This window comes from Octopus bimaculoides, chromosome 3, assembly GCF_046866305.1.
Source record: "Octopus bimaculoides isolate indiv1 chromosome 3, ASM4686630v1, whole genome shotgun sequence".
NCBI classification, from domain to species: Eukaryota; Metazoa; Mollusca; class Cephalopoda; order Octopoda; family Octopodidae; genus Octopus; species Octopus bimaculoides.
The window spans coordinates 126,240,758-126,260,437 of NC_142930.1; the positions used below are offsets into that span (position 1 = coordinate 126,240,758).

Consider the following 19,680-nt stretch of genomic DNA (forward strand, 5'->3'; position numbering starts at 1 on the left):
CCACATGGTTCTGGGTTCAGTCCCACTGCGTGGCACCTTGGGCAAGTGTCTTCTACCATAGTCTCGGGCCGACCAAAGCCTTGTGAGTGGATTTGGTAGACGGAAACTGAAAGAAGCCCGCCGTATATATATATATTTATATGTATGTATGTGTATATGTTTGTGTGTCTGTGTTTGTCCCCCCCCCCCCCAACTTCGCTTGACGACCGATGCTGGTGTGTTTACATCCCCGTGACTTAGCGGTTCGGCAAAAGAGACTGATAGAATAACTAGTAGGCTTCCAAAGAATAAAACCTAGGGTCGATTTGCTCGACTAAAAAAGGCGGTGCCCCAGCATGGCCGCAGTCAAATGACTGAAACAAGTAAAAGAGTAAATTATAACGGTGGCGAGCTGGCTGAATCATTAGCACACTAGTTAAAATGCTCTGGAGCATTTTGTCGGTCTTCATGTTCTGAGATCAAATTCTACTGTGGTGTGACCTTACCTTTTATCTTTCCAAGGTTGATAAAATAAGTATTGGTTGATGTAATCAACTATCCCTCTTCTCCAATGTTTCCGGCCTTGTATCAAAACTTAAAATCATTATTATTATTTTTATTATTATTATACTCTTACACACATAGATTCAATTCCAGTTAATAATGGACTTGGATACCCGTCTGTATAAGTCTCTTCTCCCGTTACACAAGCTATCACCTGCTTTCTTCGGCGGATTGCAACTACTTGATAGCTTAATCCGATACATGTGGCTGAACAAAGCTGCCTAACCTGTACACCAAAATCAAGACATTAATTAGGATTATGATGATGATGTAAAAACTTAGGGCACTTAATCTACATTCAATATATTATTTCATTGGCGTTTCCTATTAATTACTGAAAACATGCAGCACACTATCCCAAGCCCCCCACGTCAAAATATGCAGACGGTAGTGATTATAAACCTGTTTTATTTGTTGTTTCTTCGTTAAGCTAGTTAGTATCACACTAATTAAAGTTGTCAAGTCATGATGGTATCGTTGGAGATTTCCTCCTTTGATGACATAGTTGTCTGGTTAACAAGTTTGGTTTTACAATCGTGGTTCGAGATTCAATCCTATGTGGCACCTTAGGTCTTTGGCTTTGTTTTCTACTGTAGTCTTAGTTTGGTTAGCACTTTGCAAAGCAGTTATACATGGTTAAATTTGTATATTTTTTTTTATCTTTGGTGTGTTTCCGTCAGTAGACTATGGCTATGCTGGGGCACCATCGTGAATTTTTTAGTTGAATGGATCAACCCCAGTACCTTTTTTTCTTTTAAAGCTGATCCTTATTTTATCAATATTTTTAGCTGAACTGTTAAGTTACAGGGACATAACCACACCAACACCAGTTGTCAAGAAGTAGTGAGTGATACACACACACTCATACACATATGATAGGCTGCTTTCGGTTTCTGTCTACCAAATTCACTCACACGGCTTTGAGGCTATAGAAGACACTTGTCCAAGGTGCCACACAGTGGGACTGAACCTGGAACCATGTGGTTGGGAAGCAAGCGTCTTATTACAGTCACATCTGTGCCCGTGTTTTTATTATAAAAAAAGCAAAAGAGACAAACAGAAATTGCCAAAATAACTTATCAGACTGAATACATGCAAGGATCATTGTGATTGGCTAAAAAAGAACCTTTTGAAGGCAGTGCTCCAGTATGGTCTAAATTAAGTGTCTTGTTCAAGAGCACAACACACAGCCCAGTCCGGGAATCAAACTCACAACCTCACGATCATAAGCTCAACGCTCTAACCACTGAGCCATGTGCCTTCACACCAAAGTATCGTCGTCATCATCATCTATTTTCCATGCTGGCATGGGTTGGCCGATTTGACAGGAGCTGTCCAGACTAGTAGCTCTCCAGGCTGCAATTGTGGCATGGTTTCTATGGCTGGATGCCCTTCCTTATACCAATCACTTTACAGAGTATGCTGGGTGCTTCTTACATATTTTCCATGGGTGACAGCAATTTTACTTTGCTTGACACGTCCTCTCAAGTACAGTGAGGCACCACAACTCCTGGTCCCTTGTCATTTCCCAGCGTCCTAAGAACCCTTTCTCACCACTTCATCCCACATCTTCCTGCATCGCCCTTTCACAAGTTCCTCCCACAACCACACACACATACATACACATTAACCCCTGTATTTGTGTTCATTGGTTTTTTTTGTTTTTATATTTTATTCTGTTAACCTTTTTTTCTAAACCGCTAAGTTATTTGAATGTAAACAAACTGACACCTGTTGTCAAGCACTCAGAGGACAAACACAAGGGGTACACACACAAACACGTTTATCTGATGGCTTCCACACAGTCTCTATCTACCATCCATGCCGGATGGTATGTAAAATGCAACATCAGAATGTGGCCGATGCCAGTACCCCCTGACTGGCCCCCATGTCGGTGGCACGTAAAAAGCACTATCCAAACATGATCAATGCCAGGCTCGCCTGACTGGATCCTGTACCGGTGGCACGTAAAAAGTACCTACTACACTCTCGGAGTGGTTGGCATTAGGAAGGGCATCCAGTTGTAGAAACCTTGCCAGATCAGATTGGAGCATGGTGCAGCTGCTAGCTCTCCAGACTACCTCAGTCAAACCATCCAACCTAATCCAGGACGTTAAACGATGATGATGATGATGATAACATTCGTTGGCCCAGGGTTGTAACAGAAGACACTTGTCCAAGGTGCCATGCAGTGGGACTGAACCGGACGCTGTATGACTGCACAGTAAGCTTCTTCACCACACAACCATGCCTCCCCACCGTATGTGTATGTGTGTGTATGTATATTATAAACAAAAGCAAGTAAAAATCTGACCCTTTCCTTTTAATATGTTTTTAATGAAATAACAAGCTGACATTTGACAGCGTTTATTGCTACCGTTTAACCTTCCTTTAATGTTTTATCATTCATTTCACTGATGGGAACTGACCATATTGTTATCATTAACGTTTAAATAGATTATGTGGGTTAACTTTTGTGTTTCGTAATTAACTTTTTCGTTGCATCTGTTCATAAAATGTCTAGTTCATGCAGGAAACTCTTTGTGTGTGTGTGTGTGTGTGTATGTGTGTGTGTGTGATTCATCATCATTATCAATTTAGTGTCCACTTTCCCATGCTTCCATGGGTCGCAGATTTTCTACAGCCGGATGCTCTTCCTGTCACCAAATCTCATCAGTTTCCAAGCAAGGTAATATTCCCCCTTCCCCATGACCAGACATGCTCAAGAAGAATATTGGAAATGAATGACACTGCTTCTATGTTTATCATGCAAGGTCACAACATGGACGGGGACGGACACACACACACCTATATATATATATATATATTTCCGTTTGTTTTCCTGTCTTGTTTTTTGTCCGCCACGACATTCCTCCATGGCACAGGTTTAATTTGTGTATACAAATTTGATTTGCGGTCCATGGGAAGAGCCGTTTTAACGATGCGTCCTGCCCAACTCTTCGAAACGCCGGTGTTAAAATGGGGGTAGCTGATGAAAGAAAAAGTTCTGTTTGTGGCTGGTGTGTTTTCTGTACTCTGGTTATTATTATTTTCTTGTCTACGTTTTGTTTGCAATGTCCTGTACCCAGATATACACCTATATATATACAGGTAGACGTAGGTATGCACATACCTGTACGTATATATGCATATACTCATTTATTATTTGTTATATATATACATACACACACACAATGGCCTTCTTTCAGTGTCCATTTACCAAATCTACTCACAAGGCTTTTGGCAACCTGAGGCTATTGTAGAGGACACTTGCCCATGATGCAGTGTGGCCGTGTAGTTGAGAAGTTTACATCCCAACCACATGGTTCTCAGTTCAGTCTCTACTGCAGGGCACTTTTGACAAGGGTTTTTTACTGTAACTCCAGGCTAACTGAAGCCTTTTGTGTATGTGTTCGTATCTCGTTGTCTGGACATTGCTTAATAGTTGTATGCCAGTGTGGCCATCATGTACGCGGTGTCCTTCACATCTGACCTTCTATGAAAACATGTCTGAAAATGGGTGAGAGTTGGTGAAAGAAGAGCATCCAGCTATAGACAGTCCTCCTCAGTTAATTCTATCTGACCCATGCCAGCATGGAAAACTGAAAGTTAAATGAAGTTCTTGAAGAGATTGGTCTTGTCTTCTTTCTGGTTCAATGAACACACACAAACATAAGCTGATAGATTATCTGAGCTGTCTAATAATGCAATACACAATAATACAGTATTTTTTGGACATGTGTTTCCAAATAATATCTAAGGATTATCTTTGCAAACAGATATGTTTTTTGTCTTTTTTTCCTAGTCAAACACTTATTGTTGCAAGCAATTTTTATCGCATGAATATTTTCATTTTGAAAACAAAATCATTTGTGTGTGTGTGTGGACATTTTCCTCTGGAATTATATTTAAATAATGATTAATGTTGCTGCCTAAATGAGTAATTGACTAATGATTAATCTAAGTTAGATAGTAACTGAATAAATTAGTTCCATTAAAATTCCTTGAAATTTGCATAAGTTTGGGGAAGTAATTATCGTTTGGTACCTAGACCTGTGAGGTCTGCTAGGTGTGTGGTGAGTGATGACTAGAGCTGTTGTGAGTAATGTCTAGAGGTATGGTGATTGATGAAGAGAGCTACGATGAATGATGACTAGTTCTGTTCTGAGCGAGTTACACGTGGTGATTAATGACTAGAACTGTGGTGATTAAAGACTAGAGCTATCATAAGTGATGCTTTGCCTGTGGAAATCTGTATTTGAATGTTCTAGAACTGCAACTTATTGAAAGATTTTGGGATTTTTTTCTTTTCTTTTCTTCTCTAACAATATTTCCCATCTGCTATTTACTTTTATAGACCTTAAAACCTTCCTCTCAATATCTGTGTTCTTTTGATCAGTTCAATGCAGCATATGAAGTATAATCTTTTTATATGTGCAGCTCTTATTGATTCTTTGAAGTTTCCGTGGAGAATATTGAAGTGATATTGTTTAAAAGAGGATATTTTTCTGTTATGGGCAAACTTCTCTGGAGCTACAACCTCCTTCTCTCCCACAGTCTTAATGCCCGACTTCAGTGGACGTTTCTTTGATTTGCTCAAGCTGTTAACAATTGATGCTACACGTATTGACGTTCCAGCTTCTAATGGATTTTTATGTGGCCTTTACAAATTACATTGCAAACATTTACGATATTCAGCTTAGTTACTGAAATATTATCAGCTAATATAGATGCAGGCATGGCTCTGTGGTAAGCAGTTTGCCTCCCAACCACATGGCTCCAAGTTCAATCCCACTGCATGGCACCTTGGGCAAGTGTCTTCTACTATATCCTCAGACTAACCAAAATCTTGTGAGTGGATTTGATAGATGGGACAGAAACCTGGCATATATATGTATATATATATGTATATATATATATATGTATATATATATATATATATATATATATATATATATATATATATATATATATATATATATGTGTGTATATATATGTGTGTGTGTGTGTGTGTGTGTGTGTGTGTGTTAAATAAAAATGAGACAACAAAGCCAAAGCTGTATGGAATTTATAAGACATTTATAAAGAGAAAGGTAGTCTTACAGCTGTTTCTGGGACATTAAGGATATCCCTTCATCAGAGATGATATGAGAGAGTTAACTTGAAGGGGAGTTATTTTGGAAGAGGATGGATATAGAAAGTATAAAGGGAAATACGAGAATAAAAGTAAAAATATATGTAGGATGTTACAGTTGCATTTCTGTTATCCAAGAAAAGTGCAGCCTCTTAGCTTTCCAGCCCTTAGTCAAACCATCCAACCCATGCTAGCGGATGTTAAACGATGATGATGACCGTAATTGTACCTTGAGTCATTAAAGAAACATAAGGAGAGATATTAATGGAACTCCATATTTCTCAGTTATTTTCTTACCAAATTGCTTTGGAATCTTTCCTACGTGTTACATCATGTTTTGAGAGCATGGAAATGGTCATAGCATTATTCAATATTGGTTGCAAATTTTGGCACAAGGCCAGCAATTTTGGGGGTAAGGGTTTAAATTGATTACGTCGACCCTAATGCTCAACTGGTGCTTATTTTATGGAGCCCTGAAAGAATGGAAGACAAAGCTGACCTTGGTGAGATTTGAACTCAAAACGTATATACGGACAAAATGCCACTAAACATATTGCCTGGCATGCTAATGATTCTACCAGCTCACCGTTTTAGCATTATTCAATATTAATTAGTGCATTTCTTCGTCCATTGTGGAGACGGAAATTGTAGTTCTTTGAGAACATGGAGAGTGTGGGTGGTGTCAGCATTGGAATTGAAGTGGTTCAAGCCTTTCGTATAGAATTTCATATGAGGTTGTAGTCTGACTTTTCTATGTATCGAATCCATTAATAAATATTTTATTGATGTAGACACACAACCATCGATGCATAGACAATGGCTAACTTCTCTACAAACACCCAATCAACATCTTATTATAAAAGCAATCAATAGCACAAGAATAAATATTTCTTCTAGATGAGTCTGTGTGTGGATTTGGTGGCTGGAAACTGAAAGAAGCCTATTGTATATCCGTTTATCTCTCTTTCTCTCTCTTTATGTGTTTCTTCTGTTTTTGTCCCCTACCTCTACTTGACTTGTGTTGGTTTGTTTATATCCCCTGTAACTTAATGGTTCAATGAAAGAGAGTACTAGAATAAGGTTGTTTTTTTTTTGTTTTCTTTTTTTTTTCACTAAGGTTTTTTTTGTATGACTGAAAGTTCTTCAAGGCAGTGTCCCAGTGTTTGCCACAGTCAAATGACTGAAGCAAGTAAAAAATTATTATTATATATTCCTTTCCAGAATCTGTCTGGCGTTGTTCAAGAGAAAATTAATAATGCAGTAGTATTGCTTCTGTTTCTTCACATGTAACATATTGATCTGTTTTGTGATTAAGCAGGAGTGGCTTTGTAATCGGAGCAAGTTTGCTGAAGCATTTTACGGATAGAATTTCATTTCCAGTGATAAGTTCTCTTTATTACTCATTACAGAGCAATGCCGTTCCTTCATAATTCCAGAGCAGCAGAAAATGAGGCAAACAGTGATTCCGTGTAATGGTAGGAAGTTATCCAAATGTGGCTGAGTGATAAGACAGTTATTTTCCTACAAGGGCAAATACATGTCCGATATGTTAGACTTATTTTTTGTTCCATGCACCGTACAGTATATTTCACTGTTAGTATTCTATTTCTTTGTAGATATATTCTATCTTTAACTTGTTTCAGTCATTGGACTGCAACCATCCTGGGGCTGTGCCCTGAAGGATTTTAGTCAAACAAATTGACCCTGTTACTTAGGTTATTTTGTAAGTCTAGTACTTATTTTGTTGCTTTCTTTCACTGAACTGCTCAAGCTATGGGGATGTAAACAAACCTACACTAGTGGTGGGATAGTGATGAACACTATCATACACATACATGATAAACTTCTTTCAATTTCTGTCTACCAAATCCACTCACAAGATTTTGGTGTGCCTGGAGCTATACTAGAAGACTCTTAGGTTTCCATAAACTCCCTTCTATCTTTTAACCCTTTCGATACAAACATGCCTGAGACCATCATCATCATAATCATTTGATTAATGGTCACTTTCCTATTCTTGTGTGGGACAGTTTTCTATGGCTGGGTGCCCTTCTTATCACCAACTCCCAATTTGTTTCCACAAGAGGTGGCAATCTCCCAATCTGTCGAACAACAAACATGCAGCCAGTACCCCTGAGAATGACCTGGGCATATTTTTGTCACTTGAAACCTTTAGTCAGACTCAGTTTCAATTAGGGTTCATGTCTGGCTCAATTGAAAAATGTTGGTCTCAGCTAGAAACAAAATAATTAACCATTTTGTGCCATATTCCTGTTGAAATACCCTGTCTTGTTTCAATTAATTTTCAAAAATAATGTAGAATTTACAGCAACTATCACTATGAAGCTAATATTTAGAACATAAATTAACATGAACTTTTTAATTTAGATCACTTTAACACATTAACTGCCATGGCCTGCTTTTAGACCTTAATAATGATGCCATGTATTTCTGGTCACACAACATACTCTTTAATTACAAGGAAATGTAAATTTTTTTTTTTTTTTTTTGTATTTTAACAGTATTTCATAATTAAACTTTAGATTCTAGCTGTCTCAAGACTGCCCCTGGTTTTATGACACAAACTTCATTAATGTAAAATATTATATTTAGCACTCATGTTATTTAAATATCCTTGAAACCATGTCAGTGATAAAGAATAGAATAATTTCCCAAATTACAAAAATGTGCTACCAATGGTGCATATAGGACAATTCTGTAAAGTTTGTGATTAACCACAGGTGTTGAAATGAAATTTGTATCGTAAAACTTAGAGTGGTATCAGGTGGGCTGGTATCAAAAAGGTCTAATGAAGAATTCAGACAGCAATTTACTGCTGATTCTTGAGAGCTAGGTGGTCTGTGGTTATTGAAGAAATGGAGTGAGATGTATGCTTACAGCTGTTTCTCACCAGAACAGTAAGGATGAAGTAATGCGGCAAGGTTAACTGGGTGAACTGGAATAATGTAAAATGAGGCTGCAAAACATGGTGATAAGATAGCGGACCAGATGACTGATAGTCAGTCGGTGATCTGTTTTATGAAACATTAACAAATTAGAATTTAATAATTTATAATTTCCTAATTGCAGAATTTTACAAACTAATCTTCGAACCCTTTAGATTTCAACCGACTTGACACTGCCCTTGGTTCTATGACACAAACTTCATGCTTTAAAGTGTTGTGAATGAGGATCATGTGTTACCTTTTGATTCCTATCTAACTTGGATAGACCCTCACAACACCAATATTGGTATTGTTCTGAGGTTACATTTCACATGTTCTAAAAAAAAAAATCTATTATACATTTTTGATTATATATTACTCTCTTTTACTCTTTTACTTGTTTCAGTCATTTGACTGCAGCCATGCTGGAGCACCGCCTTTAGTCGAGAAAATCGACCCCAGGACTTATTCTTTGAAAGCCTAGTACTTATTCTATCGGTCTCTTTTTGCCAAACCGCTAAGTTACGGGGACATAAACACACCAGCATCGGTTGTCAAGCGATGTTGAGGGGACAAACACAGACACACAAACATATACACACATACATATATATATACATATACATATATACGACGGGCTTCTTTCAGTTTCCGTCTACCAAATCCACTCACAAGGCTTTGGTCGGCCCAAGGCTATAGTAGAATGCACTTGCCCAAGGTGCCACGCAGTGGGACTGAACCCGGAACCATGTGGTTGGTAAGCAAGCTACTTACTACACAGCCACTCCTACGCCTAGGAATTTTATAAGAAAATTGTTAAATTGTTCTGTGTATTGTAGGAGTATAACCAATTTTATTGCAGTTAGTCTTTTAAAATCTTATATGGACCCTGGTTGAGAATCACGATGATTTTACTAAATTGTTTATTTTTTAAATTAACTGAAAGAATGGCACTGTATTTCAGCAGAAAAACCGTAACAAAGGGGTTAATATCAACTCATTTGAGACTTCATACTGATGCCGAGTAATTCACGTCCTTTTTGTTGTTGTTGTTGTTACTCAGTACTTCTCTCGCTCACTGGTATTGTACAAATGCCCCACCTCCATCACCGTTACAATGTTGTATCCAAAGTGAGTGGGGGAAACGCAGTTGTTTTAATCAAACCAGAAGCTAATTTTATGCAGTGGCTTCTTATCTATATTTTCTTATATTGTCCTTACCAGCATGTGCTTATTTTTAAATATTCATGTTAATTAGTGTATGTTATGCTATGTTTTAATGGGAATTATTAAAGACATTCTAAGAAAAATCATTTCCTTGAAAAAGAATTAATCCTTGTGAAGACTCAATTATCACAAGGGGACGTTATTATCCAGTTTAAGACCCACATTACTTTTACATTGTACCTACTGTCATTATATCTATGATACAATACGAACGATAAGAGATCCTAGTTGGTCAACAACGATAGTATAGACGCACAAGTAATATAGATAGATAGATAGATAGATAGATTTCTTTTATTACCCACACAGGGCTTTACACAGAGGGGACAAATACAATATAGAGCTTTTCTTTTTGGGAGGGTGGAGGAGAGAAAAAAGGGGGGCTCGATCAAAAGGATCGTAGGAAAGAAAAAAAAGGGGGGTAGATAGATAGAAAGAAAGAAAGTTATAGTTTATTTTACTAAATTGTTGCAAAGTTTCTCGTAAAGAAAATTGATTGAAACAACACGACCGTCTATCCACAAAAGGGGTTTATCGAGATCATTTTTTTGCTCCCCTTCGTCGCTAATTGTTTGTCTAAATTTTCTGGGGGGACAGATTTCCTAATGGGAAGTAACTCCTTAAGGGCCCAAATTTTAGATATTTCTTGAGATGCATTAATGCTATAATGCTTGTTTGTTGTCCCTGGGATAACGGTTTACGTGTGTACGCGCAATCATGCATATATTTTTCTGTTTTTTACGTTTTCCAAATCGTTATTGACGCATATGTTTATAAATAGTGTCTCTATTCGTCAAGAAAGATACACGTCAAGGTTGAACTTGAGAGACCTTCTCAGGTATATTTACGTAAAATTGTATAAGTATATTTTTACATATGTATATGTATATATAAAATTATGGGAGCTCTATGTACGCATATGCATCAAGCTTCCTTAGTTGCTGTGAATAAGTACAGCATAGCTGAAATTGTTAATGCGTTAAACATATATATGTATGCGGTATTAGATAGATAGATAGATAGAGATACATACATACATACATACATACATACATACATACATACATACATACATAGTGCTTCTCAAGTTTCGCAAACTTTCCTTACAGATGAGATTTTTTTGTTTTTGCCTTTAATCATTAACAGTGTGTGTATGAGTACTCATTATACAGGCACACAGTCTGAACTTGTGACCCAAAGTATTCCATTTCTAAAAATTACTCGGTTTAGTACCCTGCTAAAGAAGACTGCCTTTGGTTTCACAGAAATTTAGCTATCATTTCTAGCAGCCCCTGCGACCAGGTAGACATTTCGTCGTTGTAAACACGGTATTCCTGTTTATATACGCACTGCATAGTATATAAATATTACCGTCATTTATTGTTACTATATATATATATATATATATATATATATATATATATATATATATATACACACACACACGCACACACCAATAATGTGAGAGTGAGTGTATAACGTTGTACATTCAGATAGTTGAGTTATATACACAACAGTGGATATAATAATCCAATAAGCTCATTAGCTCTTGAGCATACATCATTACCTGTTTATACGACGTTACTGTTGATATATACCTGCTGGGGGAATATATAACATGATTTACCTGTTTATAACGGTGCTATAATATAGCCGCTGTAAGGTGTTCTAACATATCACCTGCCTCTTGTTTACACACAAAACGTACACAAACACATACACACACACACACACTTATTTTTCCCTCTCCTCGTACACACACAAACACTTTCCTACACATGTATAAAGACACTCTTTCGTTCTCTCACACTTTCACTCACGCGCACCCTATCACACACCTTTCCATCTCTCTCTTTCTCTCTCCCTTCCCCTCTCTTTCTCTCTCTCTCTCACATACACACTGTATCAGAACTTACATAGATTTCAAATGCCACCTTGTAACTTTTACACACGCGCGCGCACATGCAAACACCTCTTCCCTCCCTCTCTCTCTCTCTCTCTCTCCATAAACAGTTCCAAACAAGATTATTGGAAATCGATATCATTATGAGGCTTATGGACGACGGAATCGATAAAGCGGCGGCAGCAGTTGAAATTGGCTGACGTTTATTTAATTACAGTTCTTTGCGTTGTGAGTTCAAATCCGGCCGCCGTCGATTGACTCCGCTTTCCGTTTCCCCACAGTTGATTAAATACCAGCACCAGTTACATTCGGGGTTGGGGGCTGTCGATATAATCGATCTCACACACACGATGTCTTAGCAAGTGTTTGTGTGTTAGAAATCAATGTTAACAATCGATTTCTGGGGGAGCAGGCTCTATTACCCGGTTTCGATTCTCCGTTTGGTCTTCACTCCGTTGATGTTGTCATTACATAGAAGGCAAGATGGAAAAAAAAAAAAGGCAAAGAAAGCGGGGGTGGGGGTAACGTGACTGCTCCACCTGTTAGACACAACAGCCGAATCTTTCTCGCATCGTACCCTACTCTCTTGAATACAGAAGATACATTTCATGATATAGCCCTAGGTAGAATGTCTAAAACTACGTAGAAAAAAGGGGAAAAAAACCCCAGCAAAAAGAAGAGCCAATGAAGATATCTTTGCCTGCTAAAAATAACGGTCTATTCTTCCTCAAATCATACCATGTGCTTTAGAATATGTATGTGTGCGTGTGTGTTTACATATACATAATCGTCGATTAACCGTTACGAGGAAAAGGTTGAAAGTGACTTCGAAGTTTTGGCTTGCCTGCCTCCTTCACCAAACTGTCTGAAGGTGGTGAGCAAGCCGAAACTTCGAAATCACCCTCAACATTTTCCTTGTGAAAAATAGATATGTAGTCTGCGAAAAAGTATTAAGTTATAGTTGTGTGTATACACACACACACACACACACACACATACTATATTTATTATTATTTTATAGAAAAAATAAAAATGTTTGTTTGATAAATTACTTACCAATTCTCTTTCTTTTTCTCTCATTCTCTGTCATTAAACATCCAAGAATTTCTTCAGTTCTTCTTTATAGACTAGCAGACGTATATGTATATATATAAATTCCGTTAATTCAATTAAAATAACAAAATGACAGTTTATGTCCTCGTATGTCCGTTGCACTTGTTTATTTTTTTAATATCTTTCTGGTTGTGATTGTTTAGCCCCTGGTCAGTTCTGATCCTGCAGACCTGGTCAAACATTCTAGCCGTAGCCATCTCATCCGTTTCCCCTTTCCCTCCCTCCCTCCCTCTTTCTCTCTTTCTCCCTTTCTTTTTTCTTTTTTATTTAGACACAGCATTTCTTGGAATATATTATCCAATACACAGTTCCTTTAATTTTTCTTTTAAAGATATATATATGCTGCTTCGAGATATATTCGGCTGCTATTATATATATATATATATATATATATATATATATATATTAAATGAACCACATAGGGGCAGATTCTTGTATTAGCTCAAGTGACCCCATAGATTCCATCCATCCGACTGTCACCCGTATCCAGACGTGAATACATTTTTATTTGTTTACTATTCTTATTTCTTTTTTTTCTTTCTTATTTTGGTTCTAAGACCGCAATGAAGCAAAAATTTACCATAATGTAAACACGCGACATGTGCTAACCACATCCTTAAACTTTCCTGGGCAGCGGCGCTGATTTTACGGGGAAAAATCGGCAGACTAGTTATAGTTTAAACGCTTATTTATCATATTAATGAATCGATCGATAAAGCAGATTATATATCCTCCTTTCGGCTGTGTTAAGGGTATGATAGAGTACCCTGACATACCTTATCTCTATTATAATAAGACTATTATCATAATCCTACCACTCTTTCAGTATCCCTGGTCATTTTAAGACATTGACCGCCTCCGTCGGGTTTTTTAAAATTTTTTATTATGAAGTCGCATCTACCGTGTTCGTTTCGTAAAATGCATTTTTTTAAAAATAAATAATATAAATAAATAATCCAAATAAAAGCCGGTTATTGTTTATTCCTCTGTAGGGTTTACCTACAGAAGCCCCATTTTCTTTTTATATTTTATGTATAATTTATATAGACGTTTTGTGCGTGTATGCGCGCATGTGTTCGTGTGCCTGTTCTTTCATACGTCAGCTGAGTGCGCTAGCTTGATATCTATATATATATATATATATATATATATATATATATATATATATATATATATATATATATATGTGTGTGTGTGTGTGTATGATGTATTTATTTATGTATAGTAATATATAAAGTGAAAGACTAGCCTAGCTGTTCCTACTGAAGAAACATTGGTTTACAATTTGCTGCTGTTTGGTCGCCACAGCCGCTGTTTGCTGCTGCTACTACTACCAATTAGAGCTGCGACCACCTCGACACGTCTACTGCGACTGCACTGCAATGCTGCTGTGATACCGAATCTTCCGGGAGCCACCAACCACACATGCTTCCTTCAGGTGTTTGTAAGGCCTTGGTGGGACCAAGTGCTACCACCGAACGGTTTAATCCAGTATAATATTGTTATACCTCCATCCATCTCCAATTTTACTGTCACGGTTAGGAAAGAGGCGAAGTATGTTGCTGCGACAACGAAGCATGTATTATCATTATTATTATTGTACTTCTTCTTAGCTAATCTGCTTTTCTACCCTTAGCTGCTATGTTCTGTCTGTGTTAACGGTTTATCTTCTTTTAACACCGCCTTCTTCGATTTCTATTCATTGTTACCTTCCATCTACTACAGCCAATTCTATGTATAGCCCCCTTCCCTGGAGAAGGTTTCACTTCTATTTACACAGCCAATGTACCATTCGCTTCTCTCTCGCTCCCCCTCTCCTCATAAACCACCATTGCGGTGAAATATTTTCCTCGCTCTGATTCTTTCTTTTATATACATTTTTTTAGTGATTTCTTCGCTGCTGCTGCTGTTGCTATCGATTCAGTTACAATGGTATCTGCATTATCCCACTTTACGTTGAAAAATTCATAATTCCTATCTATATTGCCTTCTTCCTAGTGCGTTAAGTCCATGTCTGAAGACTCCCCCCCACCCGCCGTTTTCTTTCTAAGCCATACATTTCGTCGTTTCTTGTTTTGGTTTTGCTGCTCTTATTCTCCCCCTCTCTCGATTTGTCCTCTCAGCTGACGTGAAGCTTCTTCCTAGCAGACTTTCCAAAATACATCCTCACCAGAGTGTGAACAAATTAAAATCAGTTTTACATTTTTACTTTGTTTACATAGTTTTTTTGATTTTTATCTCCTACTTTCAAAATTATTTCTGCGGTTGCCCCCTCTCACTCTTTCTTTCTCTCTCTCTCTCTCTCTCTTCTTTTCACCTCATCCGCCTCTCTCCTTCTCTTTCCTCCAACTCACATAAGCAGTGAGTTTTGTATTCAAGGAGGGGGAGTGGTCAAAAGCTGCCAAACTTTATTTCTTTCCTTCCTTGACTCCTCTACTTCAGGTAGCTGACCAACCAGAACTTGTACATAAGGGGATACCTGCTGGGCTGATATAATAAACTACACACACACACATACACAAACACGCGCACGCACACATTCACTCACTTTCACATACCAACCACTTGTCATCAACTTTCATCTGAAAGTGTGATGTGTTTCACTTGTGTACGGTACACCTCATCTACCACACATTGTTTAAGGTACTGCTACTACCTGGCAGTTGTCACTTGGCCCCGCCAAAAAGCCTCACTCACTTAGGAACTTTTCCAACCAAAGTTTTCTTAACTTCCTACAATTTGCTCATTCAATCCCCTCTTCAAAATCTTGGTTATTTATTCAGTACTTTTGTTGACACTGCTAAAAAAATTAATTCTTTCGTCTAATTACAGTTAATTAATTAGCTGTGTCATACATAAAAGTCACATTGGTTTTCACAAAATTTTAGCAACAACTTTTTTCTCTTGTTATCTATCAGTAATATATTTTACTTTCAATATTATTATTTTGGAAATTGTTAAATTCCAAAACAGGTAGTAAAAGAGTACCAAAAACCACCCCCCCAGTCCAGCCCAGTCCAAATAACTAGCAGCTGATCTAAGACTAGCTTTCATACTTCTTGAACAGTCAAACAGTTACTTTTTCAACACTCCGTGTAAGTGGTAAATAGCAATTTTAACATTTAGCTTTCAAATGTCCTTGGGCTCTCTCTCTCTTTCTCACATACTCTCTCTCTCTCTCTTTCTCTCTCTATCTCTGTCTTTCGTTCTTGCTTTCCACTCATTTACTCACTTGACTCACTATCACTCACTCTAACTCTAGCCGTTCTGTTAAAACATTGACTGGTAGGGTCTGTCATACCTGGCAGTCTCGTTAGGTCAAGTTAGAAGGTGAGGTGAGGTCAGGTCGGAAGTATTTCAGCTTTCTTTCCGAGAACAAGCCCACTAAAGATAAAGTAAAAAAAGAGGAATTTAAAAAAAAAAAAAACACAAAAAAATTCAGGATGTCTTTCGTGAAAAGACTGATGTCTAAAAACCACTCAAATGACGACGATAAGTTCGATGTAACGGAAAAGATGCGGAGTATTGAAGAAGCCGAAGAAGGTTTCAAGACCAAAGCTGGTCGTAAAAGACACAGTATCCAGTTGGATCGTCGGATCAGTTTACAAGTTGCCAGTTTAGTTGGAGATGGCAGAAGATCTAGCAATGCAAGTACTGGAACCATGGATTCCCTCTGTGAGTAAAACATTAAAACAAACAAAATCTATTTGACTCTTTTCTTTGTTGTTATTCTTAAGCCCTAGATCCACCTTGCTCCAGCTGACCTATGATCCAAAGTGTTACACTTGTAATGATCCCTTCTCTTTTTTTCTTCTAGGTCCATTATTAACTATCTAACTTATCCCTCCTTTTGTTTTGTTAACCGAGTATGGTATATGGTTTGAGTGAGATTTAGCTGTTATTTCTAGTAGGTTGATTGCCCATGTACTGTTTCCATCTTGTGTTTACAAACATGGACACACATGTTTGCATATTAAATATCTGTTTGAAGTTGTAACTGACTCTATAGCCTCGAAGGAGGACCTGAAAACACTAAGAGCACTTGCTGCCTCTTTTTTCTTCCCAGATCAATGAATGAAAATCATGCATGTATTTGTGTGTGAATGTATATATGTTTGTATGTGTGTGTGTGTATAGGCTTGGTGATGCAAACGAAAAATAGAACTCAAAGCATGAGTGTATGTATGTATATTTATGTATGTGTGTGTATATATATATATATATATATATGTGTGTGTGTGTGTATGTAAGTATATATATATATATATATATATATATATATATATATATAATGTTTAATGTTTAGTAGAATCAACTTAGGTAAGTGCTACTGCACGAAATTCTCACTCCTTGAGTCACTCTGTTGCTTCTGCTAAATATTAGTAAAGATATATATATATATATATATATATATGACTGTGAAAGTGTGTGTCTACACAAACCTATATATACACACAGTTTCCTGTTTGTTACCTGCGTGTGTGTGTGTGTATATATGGTGTACCAGGGGAAAATGAATGGAGCTTTCTAAAAAAAATGTTTTTCCCCCAAAACATTCTGTTCCTTGATAAAACATATTTGGAAAAATTCCTCACATATCTCTATTAGTCTTACTGGCTTAGTTCACTTACTACCAATCCACCTGTGACCACCTGCTCAGATTCTTGACCGAAATCTTGTTATACATCTATGATAACTTAGGATTTCACTTGGTTCATACTAGCATGATATGCAACCACATACATTTTACAAAGCTTTTCCAAAATTTTTTTTACTATATTATTATTGAATTAAAACTCTTTAATCAACCAGTCTACACATTAGGGAAATCTGTCACTAAAAGGATTAAGGGTTTGCGTGGGATAAGATTTATTGGCTAAGGTTAAATGTAAGACCCCAATTATTATATGTCTCATTCCAATTCACACCACTACTTAATACCCCCCCCCCCCTCATACACACACACATTACTAACATTTTCATACTTACATACATTCATGTGTGTGTGATTTTTCTCTTTTGGACCACATTTTCATTTTCATATATATAATGTTTTTTATTATTATTATTATTATTATTATTATAAGGCGATGAACTGGCAGAATCATTAGCATGCCGGGCAAAATGCTTAGCGGTATTTCGTCTGTCTTTACGTTCTGAGTTCAAATTCTGCCGAGGTCGACTTTGCCTTTCATCCGTTTGGGGTTGATAAATTAAGTACCAGTTGCATTCTGGGGTCGATGTAATCGACTGGCCCCCTTTCTAAAAATTCCGGGCCTTGTGCCTAGAGTAGGGGGGAAAAAAAGATTATTATTATATATTGATAAAATACTGGGTCGATATAATCAACTCTCCCCTTTCTCTTAATGTTTAGACCTTTCTGTGTAAGAAATCACCATCAGCATTGTTGTATCTTTATTATTATTATTATAAGTTCAAATTCCTCTGGGGTTGATGTATTTGTCTAACCCTCTCCCACCCTGCAATTTTCAGGCTTTGTGCCTATAATAGAAAGGATTTGTTGTTGTTATTGTTGTTGTTTTTCAACGTGTCCCTCACCATCCCCATCACCACCATTCATTCCGTTATTGTTTTCATCTCTAATTTTGTTTCAAATTCCCTGTTTGCTACTATTTCCTCTTCCTTCTCTGCTAACATCAGTTCTCTAACAGGCTCGCTAAAGCCACACACAAAGCACACTGGTATATTTACTTTATTTCCTCCCACCGAAACACATTCAAAACAAAGTTGACCTTGGCAAGATTTGAAATCAGAATGCAGAGAATCACGGCTAAACATAATACAAGGAAACGTGTTGCATTGTTCCTTTTTATTTATTTATTTTTTTTTTGGCCTGACAATCTACCTAATGTTCTAGTCTACCTATATTATATTGCAAACGGTTAGAAATCTCTCCGAAATCTTCCACACTTCATATCTGTGTGTAAATAAAGTAAAATAAAGAAACCTGCTATTATGTATGCGACAGGCAAAGCATAATAAAAAGTGTTGTGTTTATATCAGAGGTGGAAGGTGAGACAGAAATGAGATTGCGTGACATACAGAGGTCATTTGCAACATGGGTGAATACTATGTTGTGGAAAGCAGCAACACACTTCTAAACGATCCTGATTAAGACAAAGCTTGAAGACCGTATCTTCTTTATTTCACCTAATTTAATATAAATACCCATGCTTATCTACAATCTATAAAAGAAAAAAAAAATGAATCTGTATATTTGTTGTTGTTGTTGTTGTTATGAGGTCAGTGTTGCCTTTTGTCTGTGGTGGTGGGGTTAATATGATAAAGTAATCAGTCAAGTACTGGGGTTGGGAATTGCGGGTATTGACTAGGCACCCTTCTGTCATTAAGATTACTGGCTTTGTGCCAGAATTTGAAACAGTTATTATTATTATTATTACTATTATTATTATTGTTATCATTATTTATAATTTTTGAAGGTAGCGAGCTGGCAGGTTTGTTAGCATGTTGGACAAAATATTTAGAAGCATTTCTTTGAATTCCTTTCGCTATAAGGTTCAAATGCCGCCAAGGTCAATTTTACCTGCCATCCTTTCAGGGGGTGGGGGTTGGGGGAATTGAGAGTTGATAAAAATAAAGTACCCCTCAAGTACCATAGTTGATGGTAGCAGTTAAGCTCCTCCCCCTAAAATTGCTGTCCTTGTACCGAAATTTGAATGATTTAAGAACAGTGATGTGGCGTAATCATTAATGCATCAGACAGAAATGCTTAATAATGTTTCTTTGGACTCTTTACATTCAGAGTTCAAATCCAGCCGAGGCCAGCTTTGCTG

At 37.2% G+C, this 19,680-nt stretch overlaps 1 protein-coding gene and 1 long non-coding RNA gene across 11 annotated transcripts in view; one reads left to right on the forward strand and one right to left on the reverse strand.

Moving 5' to 3' along the window:
- LOC106869995 (uncharacterized) overlaps window positions 1-14,050 on the reverse strand; it is a 276,693-nt gene extending 262,643 nt beyond the window's left edge. For both annotated transcript variants that reach the window (XR_016241195.1, XR_001409476.3), the window contains exon 1: window positions 12,809-14,050. This is a non-coding gene — a long non-coding RNA (uncharacterized LOC106869995). The remainder of the gene's footprint in view (window positions 1-12,808) is intronic.
- Window positions 1-19,680, forward strand: part of LOC106869993 (adenosylhomocysteinase-like 1) — a 426,079-nt gene that overhangs the window by 249,238 nt on the left and 157,161 nt on the right. Inside the window, exon 1 of one of the 9 annotated variants that reach the window (XM_014915944.3) lies at window positions 14,050-16,540. The exons of the other annotated variants lie outside the window; for them this stretch is intronic. Coding sequence (XP_014771430.1) covers window positions 16,309-16,540 — 232 coding nt within the window. The 5' untranslated portion in view covers window positions 14,050-16,308. Of the gene's footprint in view, window positions 1-14,049; window positions 16,541-19,680 lie in introns of those variants that run through there. 9 annotated transcript variants of the gene reach the window in all.